The sequence below is a fragment of the Pistacia vera genome, unplaced genomic scaffold (genome assembly GCF_008641045.1).
Source record: "Pistacia vera cultivar Batoury unplaced genomic scaffold, PisVer_v2 Contig276, whole genome shotgun sequence".
Taxonomy (NCBI): domain Eukaryota; kingdom Viridiplantae; phylum Streptophyta; class Magnoliopsida; order Sapindales; family Anacardiaceae; genus Pistacia; species Pistacia vera.
The window spans coordinates 145,258-169,174 of record NW_022196086.1 but is presented as its reverse complement, the minus strand read 5'-3'; the positions used below and the strand labels follow the sequence as shown (position 1 = coordinate 169,174).

General features: G+C 34.6%; 1 protein-coding gene across 1 annotated transcript; it reads right to left on the bottom strand.

Annotated features, from left to right (window-relative positions):
• Window positions 1-3,523: 3,523 nt before the first annotated feature.
• On the bottom strand, window positions 3,524-6,718 carry LOC116133874 (cytokinin hydroxylase-like). The gene is made up of 4 exons (XM_031419548.1): window positions 6,427-6,718; window positions 6,068-6,297; window positions 4,828-5,439; window positions 3,524-3,967 (listed from the first exon to the last, which is right to left on the bottom strand). The coding sequence occupies exons 1-4, from the start codon at window positions 6,716-6,718 to the stop codon at window positions 3,539-3,541; spliced, it is 1,563 nt and encodes a 520-aa protein (XP_031275408.1). The 3' UTR covers window positions 3,524-3,538.
• Between the last annotated feature and the right edge of the window lie 17,199 nt (window positions 6,719-23,917).

Sequence of the window (23,917 nt, the reverse complement as noted above, 5' to 3'; positions counted from 1 at the left end):
CCTTTGTTTTACCAATTCCTAAACACACTCGACTCAATCAAGATGACCGAGTGACAATGCCCCAAACTTACCAACTCAACATACACTATCCACTCGGTCTGAGAGGCCAGGCGACTTGGGTGCCTTAGCTCCAATTAAAAAAACTTCTACAATCCCTAGCTCTCAATCAACCACCTCACTTGACTTGGTCAAGCAGACCGAGACAAGCCGAATGGAAGCCGTATGCAAATTGATTTCATCTTCTATCTTTTCAAAACCCAGAAACTCTAGAAATCAACCAAAAATACACTGTAAACGGCTTCAAAACCCAGAACCTTACTCTCCAAGCGCAAATCAAACCACTAAAAATCAAGCCTAAATACTCAAAATCCTCTAAACAACAAAACAAGAAAACCAAATCACCACCAAAACTCTTAGTTCAAAACAAATAACCTCACGCCTTCTTTTCTTCAAACTCTTCCAAAAAATCTGCTAAACTTTGCCCAAATTCCTTCAAAACTACCATAAACACAAAGAAAAACAGAAAAGAAATGAAAAACAGTAAGAGAAAGTAGTGTTTACCGTGAAGATTCCCAAAGACGTCAGAATCTCCTCATCGCTATCGAAAAAGTGAAGAAATGGAGGAAGAAACGCGAAGAAAGAGAAAAATGAAGTAGAATGGCAATGAATAGCCGTGAGGTTCAATCTTAATGGCAAAGCTGGGAAAGGTACACGTGGCTGCCACATCATGCATGTTTTACAGAGCCCTTAAGGTGCTAACTAGTCATTTGGTTTGCCTGATCAAATGAAGTTATCCCCCTATGATGCAAGACACCAATATCCAACCACTCGGTCTTTTTGACCGAATGGGTACATTGGGAAGAAATTTGACCTTCATACAAGTCAATAGACTCACTAGATATTGCGAACCAGAAGAAGATCCTTCAAGATTTTTCCATTCCTACCCACTCAGTCTAAGGTACCGACTGAGCGCTTCTCCAAGAAATTGGTTTTCCTTTCACTTGGATCGTGCACCGAGTGAAGACACATTCACAGGATGTGCCTCACATCCTTTCACTCAGTTCGATGCACCGAGTGAGGACACCTTTACGGGATGTTTCTCATATCATCTCACTCGGTTCAATGCACCAAGTGAGGACACATTCACGGTATGTTCTTCACATCTACTCGCTTGATTCGATGCACTGAGTGGAACACACATTCAGGGAACCGCACAACCTTCACTCGGTTCGATGCACAAAGTGAAGACGCCTCTAAATATTCCTTGTACCCTCCCTCGATTCCATGCACCGAGTGAGGTCTCTATTTATCATATTTTCTCACTCGGTTTGATGCGCCAAACAAGAAAAAATTCCCAATTTATGCGTACTCACCCACTCAGCCTGGCATACTAAGTGAGTCACCTTCATACAAGGAATTTTACTCAGGACTTGGTTCCATGAATCGAAGAGTTGGCATCTACATTGATACCCGTCTAGTCGGATAGGCAGACCGACTGAATACACCTTCACGTAGTAGTAACTACTCTTTAAGCTAAGTATTCCTTAACTTAGGAGTGGGGAGTAAACTGTTAGGGCCAAAAAATGTCCTCAGCCTCAATAGGCCAAAAAACAAAATGCCTTCAACGGAGCTCAAAGCCATGACCCAATTCCAGTTAGGCCCACAACAGAATTTACGTAATGGGTCAACTCATTACACCTACTAGGTTGCTTACAGATTGAGCCCAATCACTAAGGCCTTGATTCACTTAGGCCTTACCATCAGTTTATCTAGGCCCAGGCCCATTGATCCAAGATCACCTACTGAACCAAGGGTTTACTTAAACCCCAAGGCTACCTACTTCCTATTTCGATACTATCTAGATTCTCTTGAAAAGATTCATCTATATCCTGATTCATCAAAGATTCGAATCTTAGACTAAATAAGACTCTTTCCCCTACTAAGGCAAGTGAATTGAAGACTTTCCTATTCACTAAACCTCAATCATTATGGACTCATAGTCCTACTAGGATTCGAAGATCCTACAATTGCTATATAAACAGAGGCTGGCCTCTCACAATTCATTCAACATTACACCTTCAAACCCCCTAGTTCTCACCTTTGAGAGCTATACACCGCCGCCGTAGTTCTAGTCTTCAACTAAACTTCCGGTAACCCTCTCTTTCTCTTACCCTCACTAAATTAGCCTCATTCAACCTTACTGATTTGAGCGTTGAAATGCTTATGGCAAACACCACCCTGGTGTTTCTTGTTCGCTTTACACTTGTTTCTTTGTGTGCGCAGGTGCAACGGATTGCTAGTGGTCTGAACCTTGCGGGATCAGACCCCCCTTTCCGTAACCGTAGATTTTACCGTCTACACTAATCAATTGAATTGATTGTTGCACTCATGTATAAAGACTCAACCATTGACGGCACAGTTGAATCAATGTTGGGATTGTTAGAAACAAAAAACGAATTCAGCGACAGTCTTACAATTAATTAATTTAGAACTAGGGATTATATAATAAGCATTTGCATGCGAATTCAAACTTCGAAAACGTGCAATATTCGCATTGCCATGAAGACTATTGAGAGAATCTTCAACGAGTTTCACCTGAACAAATTTAAAAGTTCATTTTTAAGTTTGGTAAACATGAGGTTTTGTATAGTCAATAGTTTCAGCTCCGTGGACAATTTTGATCTCAACATTAATTCAAATGTCTAAAGTTATTAACTTGGTCGGTCAAAGATTAGTTTGGATTATATTCTCGAGTTTTACTTTTTATTGTCCAAGCATGTGTAATGTGTTTGACGGTAAATAATCCTTTTTGGAAGAGATTAATGAGTTTGATATCCATCCAAGAGAATGTAATCGTTGTGCGTGATTTTCCTGCAGTCCGATTCTCGTTAGCTGTGCAGAGACCATGTCAAAATCGAGTGACCAAGATCGCCTACTTGTAGCCTGATCAATAGATAACTTAACTGATAGAACATGATAAGAATTGCTCCTAACTTATTGGCTTTCTTTTACTTTTAGTTTGTTTGTGGTTGAAAGTGTAATGTGTTGTGGAGAATGTGGTTAGTTTTTTATTCCTTGTTTGTAGAGCTGAAACGGCTCCTTGAGATGTATTTAAAGTTGTAAAATGCTATGAATATAACAAGCCAATTTTATATCTCTCATTTATCAATTATGGTATCAGAGCTATTACTGTCATAGAACAGATTTTTTTTTCTTCAACTATCTATTCTCTTCAAACAATGTCTACCTCCTCTTCTCCACGATCAAATTCTTCACAGGCAACTCTAGATGCCTCTCTCCTAAATCGAATTCAGAATGTTCCTCCTCTCAATCAAACAGTACCTCCACCAAACGCAGGCAACACCACTGTGTTAGGTAATACTGCTGCTGTCCCTGGAACTATTATTAACCAGTGAGCTTATTAGTCCCTAAGCACGATTGTTCAGACTTAAGCATAGCAACGATTATACGATGTAATACACCTCGTAATCTATCAACTCACTACATAGTAGAAAAACTTTGTGATTGATTAAACTGATTACAGGGGTTCAACTATGAGGGGCAACCCATGGGTCGGCCTGAGGGAGAGCACAATCGAAGGCGCATGGCGATAATTTGGGGAGAGCTTCACGGAAAACCTCGACAGAATTTTGGTTAAAACAGCCTTATACTCCATCATGGCCAAGTTCCGAGCAACACACATTCTCCCTCCAAAACCAAAAGGCAAAAAACCCATCTTGTGTTTGCACCCACCGTATAATGGATCGTCCCTGAACCTCTCTGGCTTGAACTCATTCACGTCGTCGCCCCACAAAGTGGGATCATGATGCATGGCCACCACATCAATCCACAAATTGGTTCCTTTGGGAACCACCACGTCATCAACTTTAATATTTTGGCGCGCTTGCCTTTGCGCATTTGGTGCCGGTGGATATAGTCGTAGAACTTCATTCATCACCCATCCCATCTGCAACAAATGAACACATTAATTAGTAAAGATGAAATATTTATTCAATATAAACATCTCTAATTTATGGACGGAACAAATACTTATAGAAACACGGAGAGATTGGATTTGGGCGGTAAGCAGTAGAAAATAATCTTGAGTTTGGACTCTGCGTGGACCAAACAGAGAACTCGACGGCTCAAGGGGCCGACACCGTTGATTTTTGTTTGGTTTCGGCCGCTCAAAATTATTTTATTCTTATTTGTCGCCATGCGTGCGAAGATAACACAAAAAAGTGCTATTTTGTACGCCATTTATATGACATTCATCTGACGTCATCGTTTTTTAAGCCGGAACATCTCTTTGTTCACGCGCTTCAACGCGTGGACTAGAACATATAAGTATTTTTTTTTTTTTGCGGTTTGACTTTTGACGAATGACTCCTTTAAATTATTTAATAATAATATTATTAATTTATTATATATTATTTTATATAATGACAACATTGGTGTTTCCCTTTTTGGTCAAGATACAGAATGACAAGTTTGTTGTTTTGTTTTTTTTGGTCATAAAATATCTTACGCATTATAAAGTTGTATGATATTAAATAAATAATTGTATTAACCAAAATTAATTAGTGCCAGATGGTAAATTCTAGAAGGCAATAGTGTTTTTGTGCATAAGACTTGAGAGACCATGCATCTTTTATATGTGGGTGACAAGTGACTCTTTTTTTAGGGTAAGACCTTAATATATGAATTTATTTTCAAATGCACCAAACGTGTTATGTATAAAATATAGTATACTAATCTTTTTTCTAGAAAATTCACCTCAAGAAATTAATTCAGCGAGCAATATCATGTGATAAAAGCATAAATTACCTTCTTTAGTCCAGCAAGCAATTGGAAATCGATATCTTTATCTCCAATCACTTCTCTTATCTCCTCTCTCAACTGGTTTTGCCACTCTGGATTGATTGCCAAAAGCATCAAAGTCCACGACAATGCCAAAGCCGTCGTTTCTTGACCGCCGAAGAAGAAAGTCTTGCACTGATCGATCAGTTCCCTTTCCGTTAATGTCTTCCCTTTCCGATCATCCACATCGTTTGCTTCTAGCAATAGTCCCAATAAGTCCTTCGAAGGATGCCCGTTATTACCAGCTTTCTTTCGGGCAGTTATGATCGATTGAAGAAGACTATCTATTTCTTTTCCAAGTTTTATGGCCTCCAAGTTTTGCATAGGGTTCATAAAACTGCTGAAAGGGACACCCACATAGCGGTTGTACTTGAAAAGTGCAACCTGCATGTCGGTTAATTTTTTTAATACTTCTCTTCCATTTTCGTAGCTTATGCCGAAGCTGGTTTTTGCGATGATTTCACCGGCCGTTGCTATAATTTCTCTTTCTACGTCGATTTCTGGGTTCCCGGAATTTGTGAGGCTACTCCACTTGTCTAGCATTTTAGAGGTGGACTCCACCATTAAACTTGCCATAGCCTATTGGACAAGCAACATAAATTAAGCAATATTACTGATAAATAACATTATGGCTAAGACTAAGATCCAATGAAAGATATATGTAATGGATTATAGTTTGACTCTTGCAACAAAGTGCAATTATAACCACCAATTTATAGCCTAACTTTAAGATTATAGAGTAGATAAATTATTAAATATTAAAATTTTATATGGAAATTGTGGTTTTCTTTTATAAATAATGATCAAGTAGAGATTAGCGTCTTCAGTCATATATATGGTCGGGTCGGCTATCAAGGTGAACAAGTCAAGAGTTTGAAATCGCATGGTGAAACTAGGTTGAAATTCATATTTCATTATGAAAAATGTTCTTTTCAACTTAAAAAAAAACATGTATTAAAAAACTTTTTTTTTAATACTGTTACACTTATAAAGAAATCTTACGAAAGATCTTCATACAAAAAACGAGTAGAAAAATAAATATAATAAGTTTAACTTTTTGTTTAACTTATTTATTTATTTATTGTCACTTCATTTTATATAAAAATTTTGTATGATTTATTAGTAAGTAGAGTATTATTGTTTTTTTTTTTTGTTGGGATCCATATTTGTATTAATTTGGACGAGAGAGAAAGAGAGAGAAAGAGACCTTCAAGTTGGAGGAAGAGAATGCAGGTGTGATTACATGCCGAAGACGAACCCATTCATCACCTTCAACCATGACTAACCCGTCACCAAACATGGGTTTTCTGTCATATTTAAATACGTTTGGTTTTCCCCAACTCTTTCCCATAACCCCTGAAGACGATTTCTTAAGAAACTCTGGATCTGCAATGCGTAAAAATGGCTCTGTACCCAGCCAGTAGATGAACACTTTGCCTGCAAAATTTATAAAGGACTCATAATCAATACACACATATACGTACGTTCAAAAGATTAACAGATCTTGTACAAACTGATTGCACAAATTTGTAAGATCCATTAGGGTTTTGTTATTAAATGACTTACCATAAGACTGTTGCCACCGAGCAAAGTAAGGAAAAAGAGCTGAGTGTATATCATGAGAGATAGTTGAAGACGACCCAAGTGATGAAGAATCACTTTTCGTCTTCTTCTTCTTCATCTCACTGATATTCCCAAAAGGAAAATTTGGAGTCGGGCCTCGAAGCCCACTCGTTTTAATCTTATGATATGCTAAAACAGGCAAAATCCAGCAAGAAAGCAACACTCTCAAGGACATGAATAAAAGAAACACCATTAATGCTAAGTTAAACACAGAAGATAACAGAAGCAAAGCCATAGATTCTCTCTCTCTCTCTCTCTTTTTTTCTTTCTCTTTCTCTCTCAAAACACTAGCTTTTATATATCTTTTTTGTATTTTGGTTGATATAAAAACTGGGAGATCAAATGGGTATTTATAGGAGGAGATTGGCCTGGTTCAAGAATGTCGGAGTTTTGACTACGACAAGTACCTATTTGAAAATACGTTTGAAACATTTTTCAACTCCGTAAAGGTCAACTTTCTTAAATTGTCTTTACGGTACAGTATCTTAATCTTATTTTTATTTTTATAATTTTCATAATTTTGTTATATTATAAAGTATGTTGCTTTTGGTTTTTGATGTCAAACTGCTAGCGGTTTGGCTTTTATACAGCTAGCTGGTAACGCGCGCTTAAGACAACAAAATTATATTATTTTACAGTGTGGACGGCGCCTGGACGTCTCCAAAGGGTTCAACCAATGGATGAGTTCACGTTGGATATTTTGACTGGTGTTTAGCTGACTTCCACGTGGATTATGAGAAACCAATCAGAAAATATATAAAACATAATTAGTAACGTATACCCTTTTTCATGTGTGGAAACTGAGAAAACTGTCTATTTTCGTGTGCAATGAGCTCATGGAATCTACTATATTGGAATATTGACTTGCAAAATTCTAATACAAGAATTAAAGAACATGTGATACCCACACACATGTTCTTCTTCCCAGATTAAGTATTTAATTCATCACATTTAAGTAAAATTAAGCTTTAATAAACAATTTAATTAATGTTTAAAACTTGATCCAGCGAGAATGGTAATGAGCTTCATAACAGAGTACAGCAAGCTGTAAAAAAAACAGTGGAGGGATGGAGATGGGACAAAGACACCTTTGCATGAAAGTTGTAAGTAGTTTAGATGTTTATGTAAAGTAATGTGAAATTCATTATCAATATGGTAAGAAATAAATAAAGGGTTGTTTTAGATGTGTTTCACGTAAACCGTAAAGTAGTAATAGTTGGCATAAGCCTGTAAGACGTAAGGCAGCAGCCAGATGACATGATATAAGCACCTTTTTTCTATACGTTTTGGTAGACTAATTATAATCCCATCTCATCTCATGCATCTCGATATTCATATTGGGTGCTTTTGTCAAACACCATATCTCAAACTGAATCCTCTCTTTCTTATTAGACACAAAATTCCTTTAGCAAATTATTATATCGAAGAAAATATAGCGCTTCTCAACTATTTTCTGTTAAGGTGTCATTTCATCTTTTTTTTTTTTCTTCAAGCTCAAGGCTGCATTTGAAATTCTTCTATGTATTTCATTTATTTTATGCCTATAGGGAATGAATATACCATCAATCAACAATATCAAATTTTTTATTTTGAAAAATTATTAATTAGATGAAGAAAGAGAATGACATTTGTTGATGCGTGATTTTGACACCAACTAATCGACACGTGCGTAACGTTGTGTTGACCAAGAGACACACGTGATTATGGGTAATACGTAGAGTAAATGCAATAATGAGAGCTTTTTAAAGTGGTTCGGATGCTAAGGTAGCAAGTCCTACGTCCATTGATAGTTGTATTAGTGTTGTGGGTCAGGTCGCAACAACGGACTGATTTACAAATGATTAGGGAAAAGTAAATACAAAGGTACAAGAGAGAGACAGAGAAAGCTAGTTCAGAGTGTAAAATGGCCGAATCCCCCCAATGAAGGGGTCTTTCCCTTTTTATAGTGAGATGAGTGTAAGTAATCATCATTAAATCCGTGGGATGGTGCGAATGTCAGGGCAAAATCCAGCTTTACGTCACATTGCCCACCTTCCAAGCTGATTTCACGCGATTTGGAGCAGGGAATGGACACGTGGGGGCTCCACAGCGTCTGGCAGGCTTGACGTGCACTTACTGTTCTGACAGGAGCAGGTCACACTCCATCACATGATTTCTCACGTCAGCCCTTGATTTCCCAGGCATAACAACATTAATACCATAATCAAACTTGATACGTTTAAACTGTCTTCGTATGCTCGGATTCCAGTTCTATAAATTTTATCTTTACATTAAAAGTCAAATTTAAGGCGATAGTTGATATTTTAGTCAAAACAATTTTCCCTTTCTTTCCATTAACTCTGTGTTAAATATTTTTTTCTCTCTCTCTCACTCGGTCTATATTGATGTAGTTCTCATCATGGATTTATTATGTTCAAAGTATTTGTACATTAACCACTACTGGGTGGTTTGATAATATAAGAGCAAAAGAAGATCTCGTGAACTCTTGAGTTTGAGTTCCCTCAGGTATTAATAGGGATATCCATTGAGACTCTTAATAGGAGTGATAATCGAGACTTTTACTCAATTAATAGTTCCAGGGCCTCGGGAGATTAGTTGAGGTACACGCAAGCTGGTCTGAACACCCCTGATGATAAAAAATAAAAAAAAGTATTTGTACATATCAAATAAAATTTTCCAAATCTAAAATTTACTTGGAAAAATAAATGTTGACTCTATGCAATAACTTGGAACATACGTAATTAATACTCTCTCTCTCCCTCTCTGTGTGTGCATATTTTGGTGATGGAAGATTACATTTTGATGGTTGGAATTGATTGGAATTTGACTTGAGAAGGGTGGCTGCTCAAACACTAATCGCTTGATTATCGACGATTGATAAGGTCGATGAAAATAGGGTTTGAGATGTTTTGGTGAGTGATGATCGAAGAAGTGAATAGTGATGGTGTGGGGTCGCAACGATGCCGATATAAAAAAAGAAATATAAATTTGAATAGTAAATTGGTATTTTAAAAGTCTATAGATGAAAAAGTATTATTAAACCATTATTTGGGTGGAAAAAAGTCGTTTACTCTTTATAATATCATAATCGAACTTGTCTTCATAAAGATTTTATAAATTTTATCTGTACATTGAAAGTCAAAATTTAAGACGATAGTTGATATTATAGTCTAAACAAATTTTCTTTTTTCCTTTCTTTCCATTAATTGATGTGTTAAATATTTTTTTTTGATCTCCTCTCACTCGGTCTATACTCTATATTCAACTAATTAAAGATGGAATTTAGTTAGTTGTTCACCATGTCACCAAAAACTCTAAAAGTGTTAGGAATACGATGGATTCTTTATAAGATATTTAATATCATCATACTAATGAACATTTTTTTTTTTTTTAATCTTGGGATTTTTGAGACGAATATTGTATTGATGTAGTTCTCATCATGGATTTACTATGTTCATCAAAGTATTTGTTCATTGATCACCACTAGATTGTCTGATAGTAAAAAAGTAAAAGGAAGTTCTATGAGTTCTTGACTTTGAGCTTCCAGACACTAATAAAAATGACTATTAGAACTCTTATTCGATCAATAGTTTTAAAGTTCTGATAGATTAGTTAAAGTGTACACAAGCTAACCCAACACTTGTAATGATAAAAAAAAAAAAAAAAAAAAAAAAAGAAGGTATTTGTACATATCAAATAAAAATTTCCAAATCTAAAATTTACATTGAAAAATAAATGTTGACTCTATGCAATAACTTGGAACATAAGTAATTAATACATTCTCTCTCTCTCTCTCTCTCTCTCTCTCTGTGCATATTTTAAAATTTTAATTTATGAGAGTCTCCATATAATAATTGGCATGTCATATTAAATTTGATAAAGATATATATTTTTAGGAAAAAAAAAAAGGAATAAAAAAGTATGAGAATCTGTCTTTGGAGAAAACAATTCACTGGGGGATGATTCTCCAAATACTATTGAAGCCCTTAATTGCCTGAAATTAAAATTGCCTTTAACTATCGGCTAGAACAAAGAACATTACTATAAGATCATGAATATAAACTACTCAAAAAAACAAAAAAAACAAAATTCTTCAAAATGCGAAAATTGTTCGAAAGAAAATCAGGTGAGTGGAGTAAATGTATATATGTACGTAAAAGAAAACCTTATTATAGTAAATACATTTAACATAAGATAACAAATACAAACTCCATCTTTATATTAAAAGAAAAATGCAGTCCTTGTTAATTAAGAACAATAATTCTCTTTGAAGCTAACAATCGTACACAGCTGAAAAGAAATAAAGAGTAATAAATTTCTTTTTCACTACTCCATCCATATACTCTTCATTTGGTCATAATAAATTATGTCCTTGTTCTTGTGTGAAATCTGTACTTGAAAAGAATCAAGAGAGTACTGTCCACTAATTGTCAATCTTTGAATCCCAAAATTTCGCAGCAGTCTTTCAGTTCAAACAATATACTATAAGTGGTACAAACCATAATTACAGAAAGAAAATATAGAGAGAGGGCAGTTGCCGTCCAATTAGCTGATAAAGTACTTCTAGAAAAGTTGATCCTTTTCAGGTTTTTCAACTTTATATTTCGTTAAGTTTAACATGTCGTGAAGGTTTTGTATGCTTGTAATTTCTGTATATGAAGTGGACACTCACTTAGATTGAGCTGGAATGAAAGGATTCAGAACTTAATTGTGCACTAGAATTAGAAATATATTAACAGCTGACTCATTTGTCTGTGTTGATTCACTGGAATCGTATCATCACTTTAATTTTCACATTACAAACGTGGAAGTGTCAAATGTCATGTGGCAAGTAATTTCTTGAGTAGTTGATCAGTTGCAATGTTAAGTTGAAATTTAGATAGTAGTTCACTGAATTCGGACCTTTTCTTAAATTTCATATTATAATGTAGAGTTTATTCTTATTTATAACTATCTTAAGATGGAATTAGAATTTTTTATAACTATAAAAATGTTATTCCTATATATAAGTTATTACTATAGAGAGGTTTTATTTTAATATATACAAATATATAATCAATTAATTTTGGGGGTTTTCTGTATATTTTTCCAAAGAAGTAATTTGTCCATTAGCTATTATAGTAATATATAGCTGACCCGATGTTCTTTTTATTGATCATATTTGATTCATGGGAATAATAGTAAGGAAAAATAATATCAAAATATACTTTATAATATATAACATATGGAAAACAATTATATATATAATTCTTACTGGCACGTAATTATAATACGTCCTTTAACACGGCAACAAATACATCAAGTTAATTCATAAAAACATTTATTCTTCTTTTTCTTTCTCTAATATTTTCTACTTTTATTACTTCATCTAGCCAAACAATTATACAGGAAGATAATGCACATACTATCTCTCTTCCATTTTAATTTCCTTTACCCAAATTTTTTTTCTTGTGAAAAAAGAAACAAAACAAGGACGCCTCTAAACATTTTGGTAAAATTTAGTTCCTAATGCAACTGGAATCAGTCAATCACGCGCAAATTAGGATTTAGAGTATGACAAGAACAGAACCACTTTTCTAGGATTTCCTTTTTATAGCAATTAAATTTATATGCTTCATTAAAAAATTTCACGTGGACATTTACGTGGTTAGTGTGACCTTGTCTTGCTTGAACAAAAGTTTCTATTTATTTCAAGATGCTTTTAGTTCTGGTGATAATCCATTTAACTTTTTATCTTTTTTGTGCGAACGCGTAATAAGAGCAGAGTGCCACACCCACTCCTCCACTTGACGAAGATGGTCAAGTGGAGGAGTGGAGATATAGCCACCGTCAGAAACCCAATTTTAGGCACCAGTTTACTTTTGGAACTACAAGAAGTTATAATTGTGCCAACTGTGCTTTGTATACATAATTGCGATGTTAATTAAATAATAATTAATCTATACATAAGAATTGTATGTTATAAGGACTGGATCGAACTGATCAGTCAAACCTTAACTATTTATATAGCGGTGCCAATCCATGTCCATGGCCTTCTTTCGGAACTCAAGGGAATTTGGGGAAGACACACCCATTGATATTAATGAATATTGCTACTTATTGTAATGCATGTGGTTCAATTCAATCTAAGAATGTTTATTTATTTTATTACATTAGAAAATCTAATCATTTGAAAGAATGTTTAATTAAATCTTATAATATAATATAATAAATTTGTTGTGCATATAAATGATGAGATATATATTTATTATAATTTAGACTTATTCAATGATTAAGATGTAGCACTTGGCACCTCTAGGAATTAAGAAGCAGTTGCATGGGCCATGGCGAGTCAAACTGATGCCATTCTCCTTCGACTGCCTTACCTAATAACTTTAATGTTCAAGCCGATAATCTTTTCGCTTTCACACTCTTTTCTGTGTTGGGTATACGTGAAGTCGAATTCTCAACTCCCCAGAATGGAAAACTGCCAATCTTAATCAATTTGGTTAATGAAGTATGAGCTGAAATTCATTAAGTTCACGGCTGCAATGACCTAGACCTGCACAACCTAATTTTCTACTGAATAATTTCTATTTTCTGGGCCTATTAATCATTAAGAGGGTCTCAAAAACAACAGTTTGAGGGCATGTGCTAGCTTATTTTATAACAGTCCATTCATTAAATACACATTTTGTATGTGTTTCTGGTAAGAAGCACAATTGAAAATGTCCAGCTAAAGAGCTGTGAAAATTGTGACCTTTTTTGATAAGATGGTTCGTATAAATTTGATGGACGGTTAAATCAAATCAACTAATTCTAGAGTCTGGCTTTGGCTTGATGACAGGCGGCGTTTTGATAAAGACATTTAATTAAGCCGGGCCACCACACGCCCAAGCCCAGCTGCACCACGTAACACATATTATAAATAATATTTGTTATGTAGTAGTACACGTAAAAGCCACATTTTCCTCCTACAACGTGTTTGGACCGTATTGTCCAAAATGTCAGGGCGCAACATTTATCATGTGATTCTGAAGTGAAACCCTGACCACAAAATTTTACCTAACTATTGATTTACAAAGATCTTCACTATCTTCCATTCCTATTCTTTTTATATGAATTTAAAACATGTTATTCAATAAAAATTCGACATACCCTTGTAACTTAAAATTTTCTTTTCTTTAATTATTAGTGTGTATATTTGGCGTGTGGCTAACTGTGAATAAGTAGTATGCTAGCTGACATACAATCAAATATTAGATATAATCAACACGGTACGCTGTGTTTTTATTACTACTCCCAACTAGTAGAATATTGTCGTATGAAAATTTAATGTTATTTTTTTTTTATATATAATCATCATTACATTTTAAGAAAGTTTATTCGATGGTCCACACAGAGAATAACGTTAATATTTGCACATATGTTTTAGTACTCTAGAAAGAATTAATATTTAAAATAAATATCATAAGATAAGGTTTAAATTCTCACATAATTTAAACTTTTTAAAGCTCTCAGGCACGTGTATTTATTTTTATTCATGTTTGTGGTTAATATATATTCTTTTAATTATATTGTCCTTTTTATTACATATAAATTATATGTATTTTTTATGAAAAAAAAAAAAATCTATCAGAAAATTGAGATATGATTGAAATCTACTCTCCAAAAGCCTTAAAATATTTTCCAATTGGAAATTCCTTCATTAGTTGAGTAGATCTTAATGCTGACATAATAATTAGGTTAAATAGTTGGTATTATTAAGGATCTTTATTGTTCATTTTTCTTTGGAATAAAACTCATTTACTCCCTAAATTAGTAAATTTACTTGGACCCCAAAGGTTTCAGAAATACACATTTACCTCCTCTATAGTTAATTGAGCTGTTAAAATGGATTAAGAATACACACACACACACACATGTATGTATGTATGTATGTATAAGGAACTGTTAGATTGCCCCATTGTCAAATCAGCCAATAGTCTATTTTAAAAGTAACAATCGTGAAGTATAGTATGTAATTTTGAAGTCTGTGGGGTCCAATTTTTAATTAAAAGTTGAGCAAATGACATGTTCTCATCTAAGGTTTAGCGAAATTCAAGGTTTCCACCCTTGTTCTCATAAATTTCATATTTCCACCCTTAAATTAACAGAAATTTTTTATTATAATGATCAAAGGATAAAGTAGTCATTTAACATTATATTAAATATGAAATTTCAAAATAATTTTGTTTCTACCCCTGGTTTTCTGTCCCTCCTCCCATCTTCATGCAGGCTGCATGGGCAAGAATGAAGGATAGGCACTGGGTTGGCTAGGCTGGTTGCAACAAATGGTCGAACAAGTGGTGGGCAATGACAAAGCAACCAGGTTGGAGTAGTGGAGGGATTGCTGACGACCATAAATCAACACAACAGCAACACAAGCAAACAACACTTCAAAAATAACAAACCTCACCGATCAAACACCAATACCCAACAAAAAACGGATGAGCGGGCTGCAAAACCGTGACTGTCTCGCAATAGTAAGTGCATATTGCGGGCAACAAACGACGAGTGGGGAGTGTCAAATGAGGGATGGGCTTTAAAGAGGAAAGGAAGGGGAGTCGAACGATGCATACATGGTTGATTTTCGGTGTGAGAATTGACCGAGATCTGGCCGGGAAAATGTGAAAAGACACGAAAGTGCAGTGGCTGTTGGCCAGCGATTTAAGGGTGCTTGTTTGTGGGTTGGCGGTTGGCTGAAAAGGTGAAAGGTCACTCTCGATTACCGGTAGAAAAATGGGAAAGATGAAAGACTGCACTCCATCAATGGTAGAAAGCCTGGTGAGAAACATCGTCTATGTTGAAGAGGAGAAGAACGGTTTGGTAATAGCACTATCTATACTATACCAGAATCCAAAAAATACAAATGGTGTTAATTTAAGGGTGGGAATCCGGAATTTATGAAACCAGGGGTGGGAACCTTGGATTAGCTATACCTTGGGTGGGAACATGTCGTTTACTCTTAGGGGCCATTTGGATCGAGTTGAAATGTTTTAACAAGGGTAATATTTGTTTAATTGAGTAGATAACCATGTTTGGTTGTTTTGTACAAAAACATTACCGAAAAAAAAAATGACAAACAGTGCCAAAAAGGGGGTAAATTGTCGGCAATAATATTACTTGGGGGGGCTGTTATTAAAACATTCCTCCTATAATCATAATTTCTATCCAATCTTGCCCCTAAACAGTGGACAATGTGGACGAAAATATCATTTGGTTTATTAATAATTACAAAATAGTCAATTTGCACAAACAGACGTATTTGTCCTCAATGTTTTCATTTTTCAGACGAAATTGCCCTAGTTTTTATCATTATTTTCATAAATGCCATGAAGATTGGTGTACACATATTATCCTCACATATTTGCATATTGTGACCAATATGCCCTTGAACTTCATTAAAACTACAGTGTAGAAAGAAAAAAAATTCAGAACCCTATATCAACGATTTCCTTGTGCGCTAAACCTCCTTCGCCGTTGCTGGAATCTTCTTCTTGTGGATCTCGTTCGCAGTTCATCAATCTGATCACCATTTCCGGTAAGTCCTTTGCTTTCTTTCCTTTGTATGTTGCGTGATTTGTTTGGATTACAATTTGAAACCCTAACTTCTCTATTTTGCCTCTACCGTTAGTCCACCATCTTTGTTGCAGCAACCTCAGGTCTTCGTCGCCATCTGTTTGCTCCCAACAACACTCCAATCACAGTTTTCGGTAAGTTCCTCACCTCCTTATGCTGTAAGAAGATTATTAAATTGAGAGGGTTGGTTTGTTTCGCTTTAGAGAGGGTAATATTGCCATGGAATAACCGATTTGATGCTAAAATGACATGAAAATAGTTTGAAATAGCAGTAGGTTGCTAGTTTAATGTCGTGATTTGTTGCGTTGCAATTAGGGTTTTTTTGTTTTTTCTATTTAATGTTTGGCTTGGTGTGTTCTTTTTTATGTGTATTAGGGCTAAACTTGTGTGTATGAACTACTTTTGGGTTACTGTTATGGTTGCAACATGATTTGTTTGGATTGCAATTTTAAACCCTAACTTCTCCATTTTGCCTCTGTTGTTGGTCCAGCATCTACGCCGCAGCAACGTCTAATCTTCGTTGCCATCTGTTTGCCCCCAATAACACTCCAATTGCAGTTTTCGGTAAGTTCCTCACCTCCTTATGCTATAGGAAGATTATTCAATTGAGAGGGTTGTTTTGTGTCACTTTATAGAGGGTAATATTGTCATTGAATAACCGATTTGATGCTAAAATGACATGAAAATAGTTCGAAATGGCAGCAGGTTGCTGGTTTAATGTCGTGATTTGTTACGTTGTAGTTAGGGTTGCTTTGTTTTTTCTATTTTATGTTTGGCTGAGTGTGTTCTTTTTTATGTGTCTTGGGGATGAAATTGTGTGTATGAACTGCATTTTGGGTTAATGTTATGGTTGCAATGGTGGTTGGAATTTCATGTGTTTATGGTTGCATTTTTGGTCGATCTGTGCATTAATGGTGGCTGAAATACTATGTATATATGGTCAATTGACTTGTCAAGATAATTGAAATGCTTAAATTGATTTATTGTTGGAATTTTGTGTGCATTCGATAATTATTTTAATAACATTGTAGTTGGAGCTTTGGCATGTCTGGGTTACTTGTGTTTTGGGTGATATTGATTTTCTTTGGACTGTTTTAGGTGGCATCTAGGTAGATATTTGGCTACATGGTTGGGGTGGGTTTAGTTGATGAGATAATGGTGTTAGTTGGTATAAATTTATGGGTATTCGGCATGTGAATGTGGCCATGTTTCCAAGCTTGAATAAGTTATTATTGTTATTATTGGAAATGATGTTTTTAGTTGGTATAAATTTATGGGTATTTGACATGTGATTTATGGATATTCGGCATGTGCTCATGGCCTTGTTTTAAATTTTGAATAAGTTATTATTGTTATTAATTAAGTTTAGGGTTTTGCGTGTTAACGTCCTAATCTAAAAATAGATTTTGGTGTACCTATTGTCATCAACCTTTTTGAAACTAGAAAGATACCTTTCAACCTCTTCCCACTTCCCATCAAGTACGAGGTCCTCAAATAAATTTTAAGTCAAAGAAATATCCACTTTCACGTGCGAGCCTACGCACAAGATGGTCATGATTAAGTTACAAAATAAGCGTAAGAATCTAAAGGTGTAAAACATGCATACATGAGTGGATGGGTTAGAGATGAAAGTTTAACATACGTGCGAGCACTTTCTTTATAACCTTCCTCATCAAAGAACTATAAAATTAGAAAAACAAGCTATTGGGTAAGAGAATGCATCTGTACGACAATCTTTCTCGGCTTAAAAGCTTGCAAACAAACCCAAATCAGAAAATTTGATAAACAGAAATAACCAATCACATAAATAATCAACCTTCAAATCAAGTTACGCTCTAGTTTAATGCTAAGAGAAATGATGGAGTACAAATAATAAAAAAAAATTTGGGGTGGGTTTATCGTCTTTTCTTACTCACAATTTCTACATAAACAAATGAAAGAGTATCAGATTTTATTTTTGGGTAAATGAGGTAATTGTATAAAGAATGAAAATATTACAACCTGGGAGACCAAACCTCCGCTACCACTAAAAACCTTGCACATGCCCAAGGGACAACAAACTATACAATGAAAACAAAAAACAGTCCAAATATGTTGTGGTCTGTGAGGTATGAAATACTTTTCAGCATGAGAACTAGAATTTGTTGGTTAGAAAGATAATAAAAATATATTACAATCATTATTGGAGCATTTTTATTGGACAACCTAAGAATTAATCAAAATAGGTAAAGCATGCATAGTTAAGAAACTGGATAAAATCAAATATGATTGGATTCCTGCGATCAAGATAAACCTGAAAATGTACATACTATCGAGCATGAGAATCAGATTGAAATATTTATTCTCCACAACACAATAATTAACAACAAACAATTAATTTAGACCTAAAACGAAACTTGTAGTACAATAACCTTAAGAAAGCACAATAAGATAATACCAATTGAATTGCTAAAGAAGGCAGTTTTGAGGGATTGATGTGAATTTTTTATGATGTTTATGTTGGTTCATATGATAGATGAGAAATTTTGATGTGTGGGACGTTGAGAATTGTATGAGTGTTTGAGGTGAATTTTTGTTTGGTGGTGAGATTATTAAATTCTGATGTTTATGTTGTTTAGTGTTTGATGTATAGTTTGATTTCTTCCATATATGATTGCTTGTTATTGGTTTAAGGACTTGTACATGCTTGATTGAGTTTATTATGCTTTGATACATGAATTATGTGAAACAGCTATGGCTTGTTTAACAATCAGGCAGAAGATGCACTTGGTTGCCCTTTTAGTCTTCCATTTGGATATGTTTGAAACCATGTACACCATGCTCGTCCTTCATGGGTTGGCTAATGTACTTAATATACGAGGTAGACATAGGGCTGGTATATCATATGCCAATGAGTCTGCGTCTAGGTTTAAGGTTAGGTCGTTGAATTTACACACCATGCTTTTCCAAAGTGATGAGTTATGTTTTGAGAGTTGTAGGATGAATAAGGCTTTATTTGACAAATTATGTAATTTACTTACTATACATGACAACTTAAAATCAACCTGTCATTCATCCATAGAAGAATTAATAGGGACCTTTCTTCACATCATTGCCCATAACAAAAAGACCAAAGTCATGAAACATCAAATGCGCAGATCCATTGAGACGGTAAGCGGCAATTTTCACCTAGTCTTGAACGTCGTGTTAAGGTTGCATACCCTACTGTTTAAAAAACCAGAGCCCATTCCCGAGAACTCAACCGATGACCAGTGGAAATGGTTCAAGGTACAGTCTAATCACTCAGTTTAGGATGCACATGTAGTTCAGTAGCATATTAAAATTAGACTTAGTGTTTTCTCTAAAATATTTTTCTTTTTCTGTGTTAGAACTGTTTGGGAGCCTTAGATGAAACATACATAAAGGTTCACGTGCTCGCTGACGATATACCTAGATACCGGCCAAGGAAAAGTGAAATCACAACAAATGTCCTTAGTGTATGCACACCTAACATGCAATTTATATATGTCCTCCCTGGGTGGGAAAGTTCTACTATAGATGGTAGAGTTCTTAGGAATGCTATTACTAGGAGAAATGGATTAAAAGCCCCCCAAGGTAATATAACAAAATAAATTGTATTTTTAATGTTAGTGTCTGCCATAATAGTACACTTATTAATTGTTATTGACTTGAAATTGTTTATTTTAGGGCAATACTATTTATGTAATGATGGATACACTAACAAGGAAGGGTTTTTGGCCCTTTATCGAGGACAAAGATATCATTTGAGTGAATGGCAGCAAGGTCACCAACCAGTATCGCCACAAGAATTTTTCAACATGAAACACTCTTAAGCAAGAAATTGTATTGAGCGATGTTTCGGCATCCTGAAAGCCTGATGAGGAATATTGAAGGACACATCTTACTATCCCGTCAAAACTCAATGTAAAATCATTACTGTATGTTGTCTTTTGCTTATCATTTAAGTTAATTTTTTGTATGGTTGGGAATAATGCTTATTAACATAGCTCATAATTGATTGATGCGCAAATGTAGGCAGGACCAGTCATTCAGTACATGAAGAATGTGAGGAGATTCCTTCAGCCTTAAAGGGCAGCAAATGCAAAGGTACCAACCTTGCACCTCGTAAACCGACTAATGCTTTTAGTTATGAAAAATGTTTAGAATTGTTTGCTAATGTAAATGAATGATGAACATATCTAAGTGCCACAAATCAACGAAGGTTAAGTAGGTGATTGGCAAACAGAAATGGAGGGGGGTTGTTAAGCAGTAGTATGTTTGACCTCCACATGGGATACAGAACTATTTTACAATTTAGATGCTTCAGGCCATATTTACATAATATGTTTACCTCATATGATTGATTGCATATTTCTGATCTGCAGGAAGTTGTTGAGGAGTTTTAAAGTAGACAACTTCCATAATTTCATTAGCTTGGACTAACGAATGGAACATGCTATGTACACAGAAGAAGTCCACAAAGGGAACGTGCTAAAGTGGATTGACGAATTGGACATATTCTCAAGGAAATATGTGTCCATTCCTATAGTCCTCTGGTGAGTGAAGATATTGTGTCCTTAGGCATTTGTTTTATACTTACCAAACACAGACATGGGTTGATTTCGGTTGCTTAAGACTTGACATTGATAATATGCATAAATTATGCTAACAGGGGTCATTGGAATTTACTGATTTTGTGAAACTTTGGTGGAGATATGAACTTGGAAATTAAAACTCGATGCATGGTGCTGCTTGATTCGCTTGGATCGAAAAACGAAATGACGCTGTAACCTCTGATTCGATGGTAAACTTTGATTATTTCACAATTATTTGTAAGCACATTAAGAAATTGTATTGTTGGAGATGTGATATTGGAATGGGCTTCAAATTGTCCAACTTTAATTATGCAGGTTTGTGAGGGATATTTATGAATCAGGAACAATGCCCAAGCATCCAGCATTGGTTGATAAATTGCCTTTGCTAGTGCCTAAGGTGATAAAACAGTATATTGTGTTGGTTGATGGTAATTAGTGGTTGATACGTTCAGTATTTCATGTATTTGTTGTGACCGATAAATGCACTCACCAGGTCCCTCAACAATGGAACAATATGGATTGTAGATATTTTGTACTGTATTATATAACCAAGTTTGTGGAAGCTGCCCCAGAAGATTTTTCAATCAACGACGGGTATCCTTACTTTATAAGTACTGCAGTCATTTAATTGATCAGGGTGATTTGTTTATTGTCTCTTCAATTATAATATGCGGGTTATTGTTGTTGATTTTTATTCTCCACAGATGACGCAGGATTGGTTTACACTGGTTGAATTTACAGCCTTCCATGATAAACTGTTGTGTGAAGTTGAGTAGCATAGGCTGCGTTTTATTCATTTATGTATGACTATTGTGTATTGAGTATTGTGTAATTTGTATTTGCAGATGTCAAATTGAGTTCACTTAAAAAATTGTGGTGATTACGTTCACTGTTGCAATGTGCGGAATTATGTATTATTATTAGTTCACTGATTTGAAGAGCATCGTTATTCTGCTTATAGTTAATTTATTGGTACATTGCTTGGATTCAGCATAATGTAAATGCACAGGTACTCCAAAATATGTGATATTACAAATTTACCAATAATTCTCACACTTTTCACACACAGTTTCGGTCTAGGATTAGTGGAAAAAGTTAACAAATTTCCTCAAATTTGGAAACTTGCATCTGAATTCCAGCCATGGTGTAAACCAAAAAAATACAATTTTTCTTTTACCTTGAAAAAAAAAAAAAAAAAAAAGCTTCAATTGGACTAACGTAGAAATCAACATGTACGAACTATGATTTGTGGCAATACACAAATCAGAGTTTTAAATTGCGAGATGGGAACTATATTAGTTGCAATACCACGGTAAGGTGTTGAATGTATACCCAACAGAAAATACAATAGGTTTTTTCGGAGTTTCAATAGGCTGTGTAAATTTGTTAATAAATGACTTAACAATAAAATACTTGGCTAAAATATAAGAAAAATAATTTTGTTAATTGATCATTTATTTTATTAACCAAACACATTAATTATTTATACCCAATAATCATCTAAAGGGCATTTTAGTAAAATGTAATCAAGACATCTGCTCTTACAGCCAACCAAACAGATTAATTAGTAATATAAGTAATCATCCCAAGAGCATTCTAGTAAAAGGGTATTTCAGGACATATGTTTTACTGTTAACCAAACACATTAATTATTAATACATCCCAGTTGAACCAAGCACAATAATAATTTAAACCCGGTAATCTACAATGTAATATTTCTTTCTGATAATCTTATTACTAAGATAAAAAAATATTATATGATCCAAACGCCCCCTTAAAAGTTTTAAGGGTGTAAATAATTTTTTTTTTTTTTATTACATTAATGGGGTGTTTGGTTGTCAAGTTATATAAGATTTCGGTAATCTTCCAATACCAATAGTAGTTACTGTTGGTAATATTGGAGGTAATCTGATAACCTCCATTTTCTTAGATATTATAAGATTACTTGGTAATCTTATTTTTGTTACAATTTTACCCCTTATTAATAAAATTTTTGGACAATAATGCCTTCATTTTGAAATCAAAATTATATTAATCTACCATTACAATTTTACCCTTGTTTAATAAAGTTTTTAGACAATAATGCTCTTATATTTAAAACAAATTGCAAACCACCACTACCACCCAGCCGCCACAGTCGACAGCTGGCCAACCACAGCCACTAGAAGTCGCCGGGAGTCATCGAGAGTCACCGGGAGTCACCAATATGGTCATAGATCTGGTTGAAAATGGTCAGATCCATGGCCTTTAACGGCCATATCTAGGCGAGATATGACCGTTAACAGGAAGATCTATTCAGTTGTGTATCTCAGTTGTATAAATCAGTTGTAAACAAAACATTATTGAACTGGTTTTCATTCTACTTTTACAAATCGTTTTTCTACCTTTATTTACATCAACAAAAAGGGTGAACTGAAAACTGTTTTTCATTGTGATTTTCGTGTTTCGAACTTATTATTTTATCTTAATCCATTCAAAGTTTTTATATTTAATTAATTAAGAAAAGATTATCACTGCAAGTGTATAAATATTTGACCAAAAATGACAACATATATGATGTTGAATGGAATTTCATTGATACCATAAGAAGTCAATAACGTCGACTTATTATTCTCCCAAATTGGGAAAAAAAACAAAAAGAAATCAAAAAATAATTCCACATGCATGTATCATGTAATATCTAATTTCAATTCACTTTCAATATTTCTATTTTTTCCGTAATTAACTATAATTAGACCTGCATGAACGTGATCAAGTCAAGTCTAATCCATTGAATTGATTGTCGCACTCTTGTAGGAAGACTCGACCATTGATGACACAGTTGAATTAAAGTTGGGATTGTTTGAATCTAAAGTCTAAACCTATATTAATTAGAAAAAAAAAAAAAAAAAATTAACGAATTCAGCGACAGTCTTATAATTAATTAATTTAGAACTGGGGATTATATAATAAGCATTTGCATGCGAATTCCAACTTTGAAAACATGCAATATTCGCATTGCCATGAAGACTGTTGAGAGAATCTTCAACGAGTTTCACCTGAACAACTTTAGGAGTTCATTTTTTAGTGTGATTGTTGACGCTTGATTTTAGACGTCAATGACTCGCACGTGGAAAATGCTGAGCTGACTCAGGAGACACACGTGAATGGATCCATGAGATTTGAATATGGAGCTGAGATTATATATGTTGTAGAAAACATAAATAAAAGATTGGCAAGAGGGGTTTTTATAGTGGTTC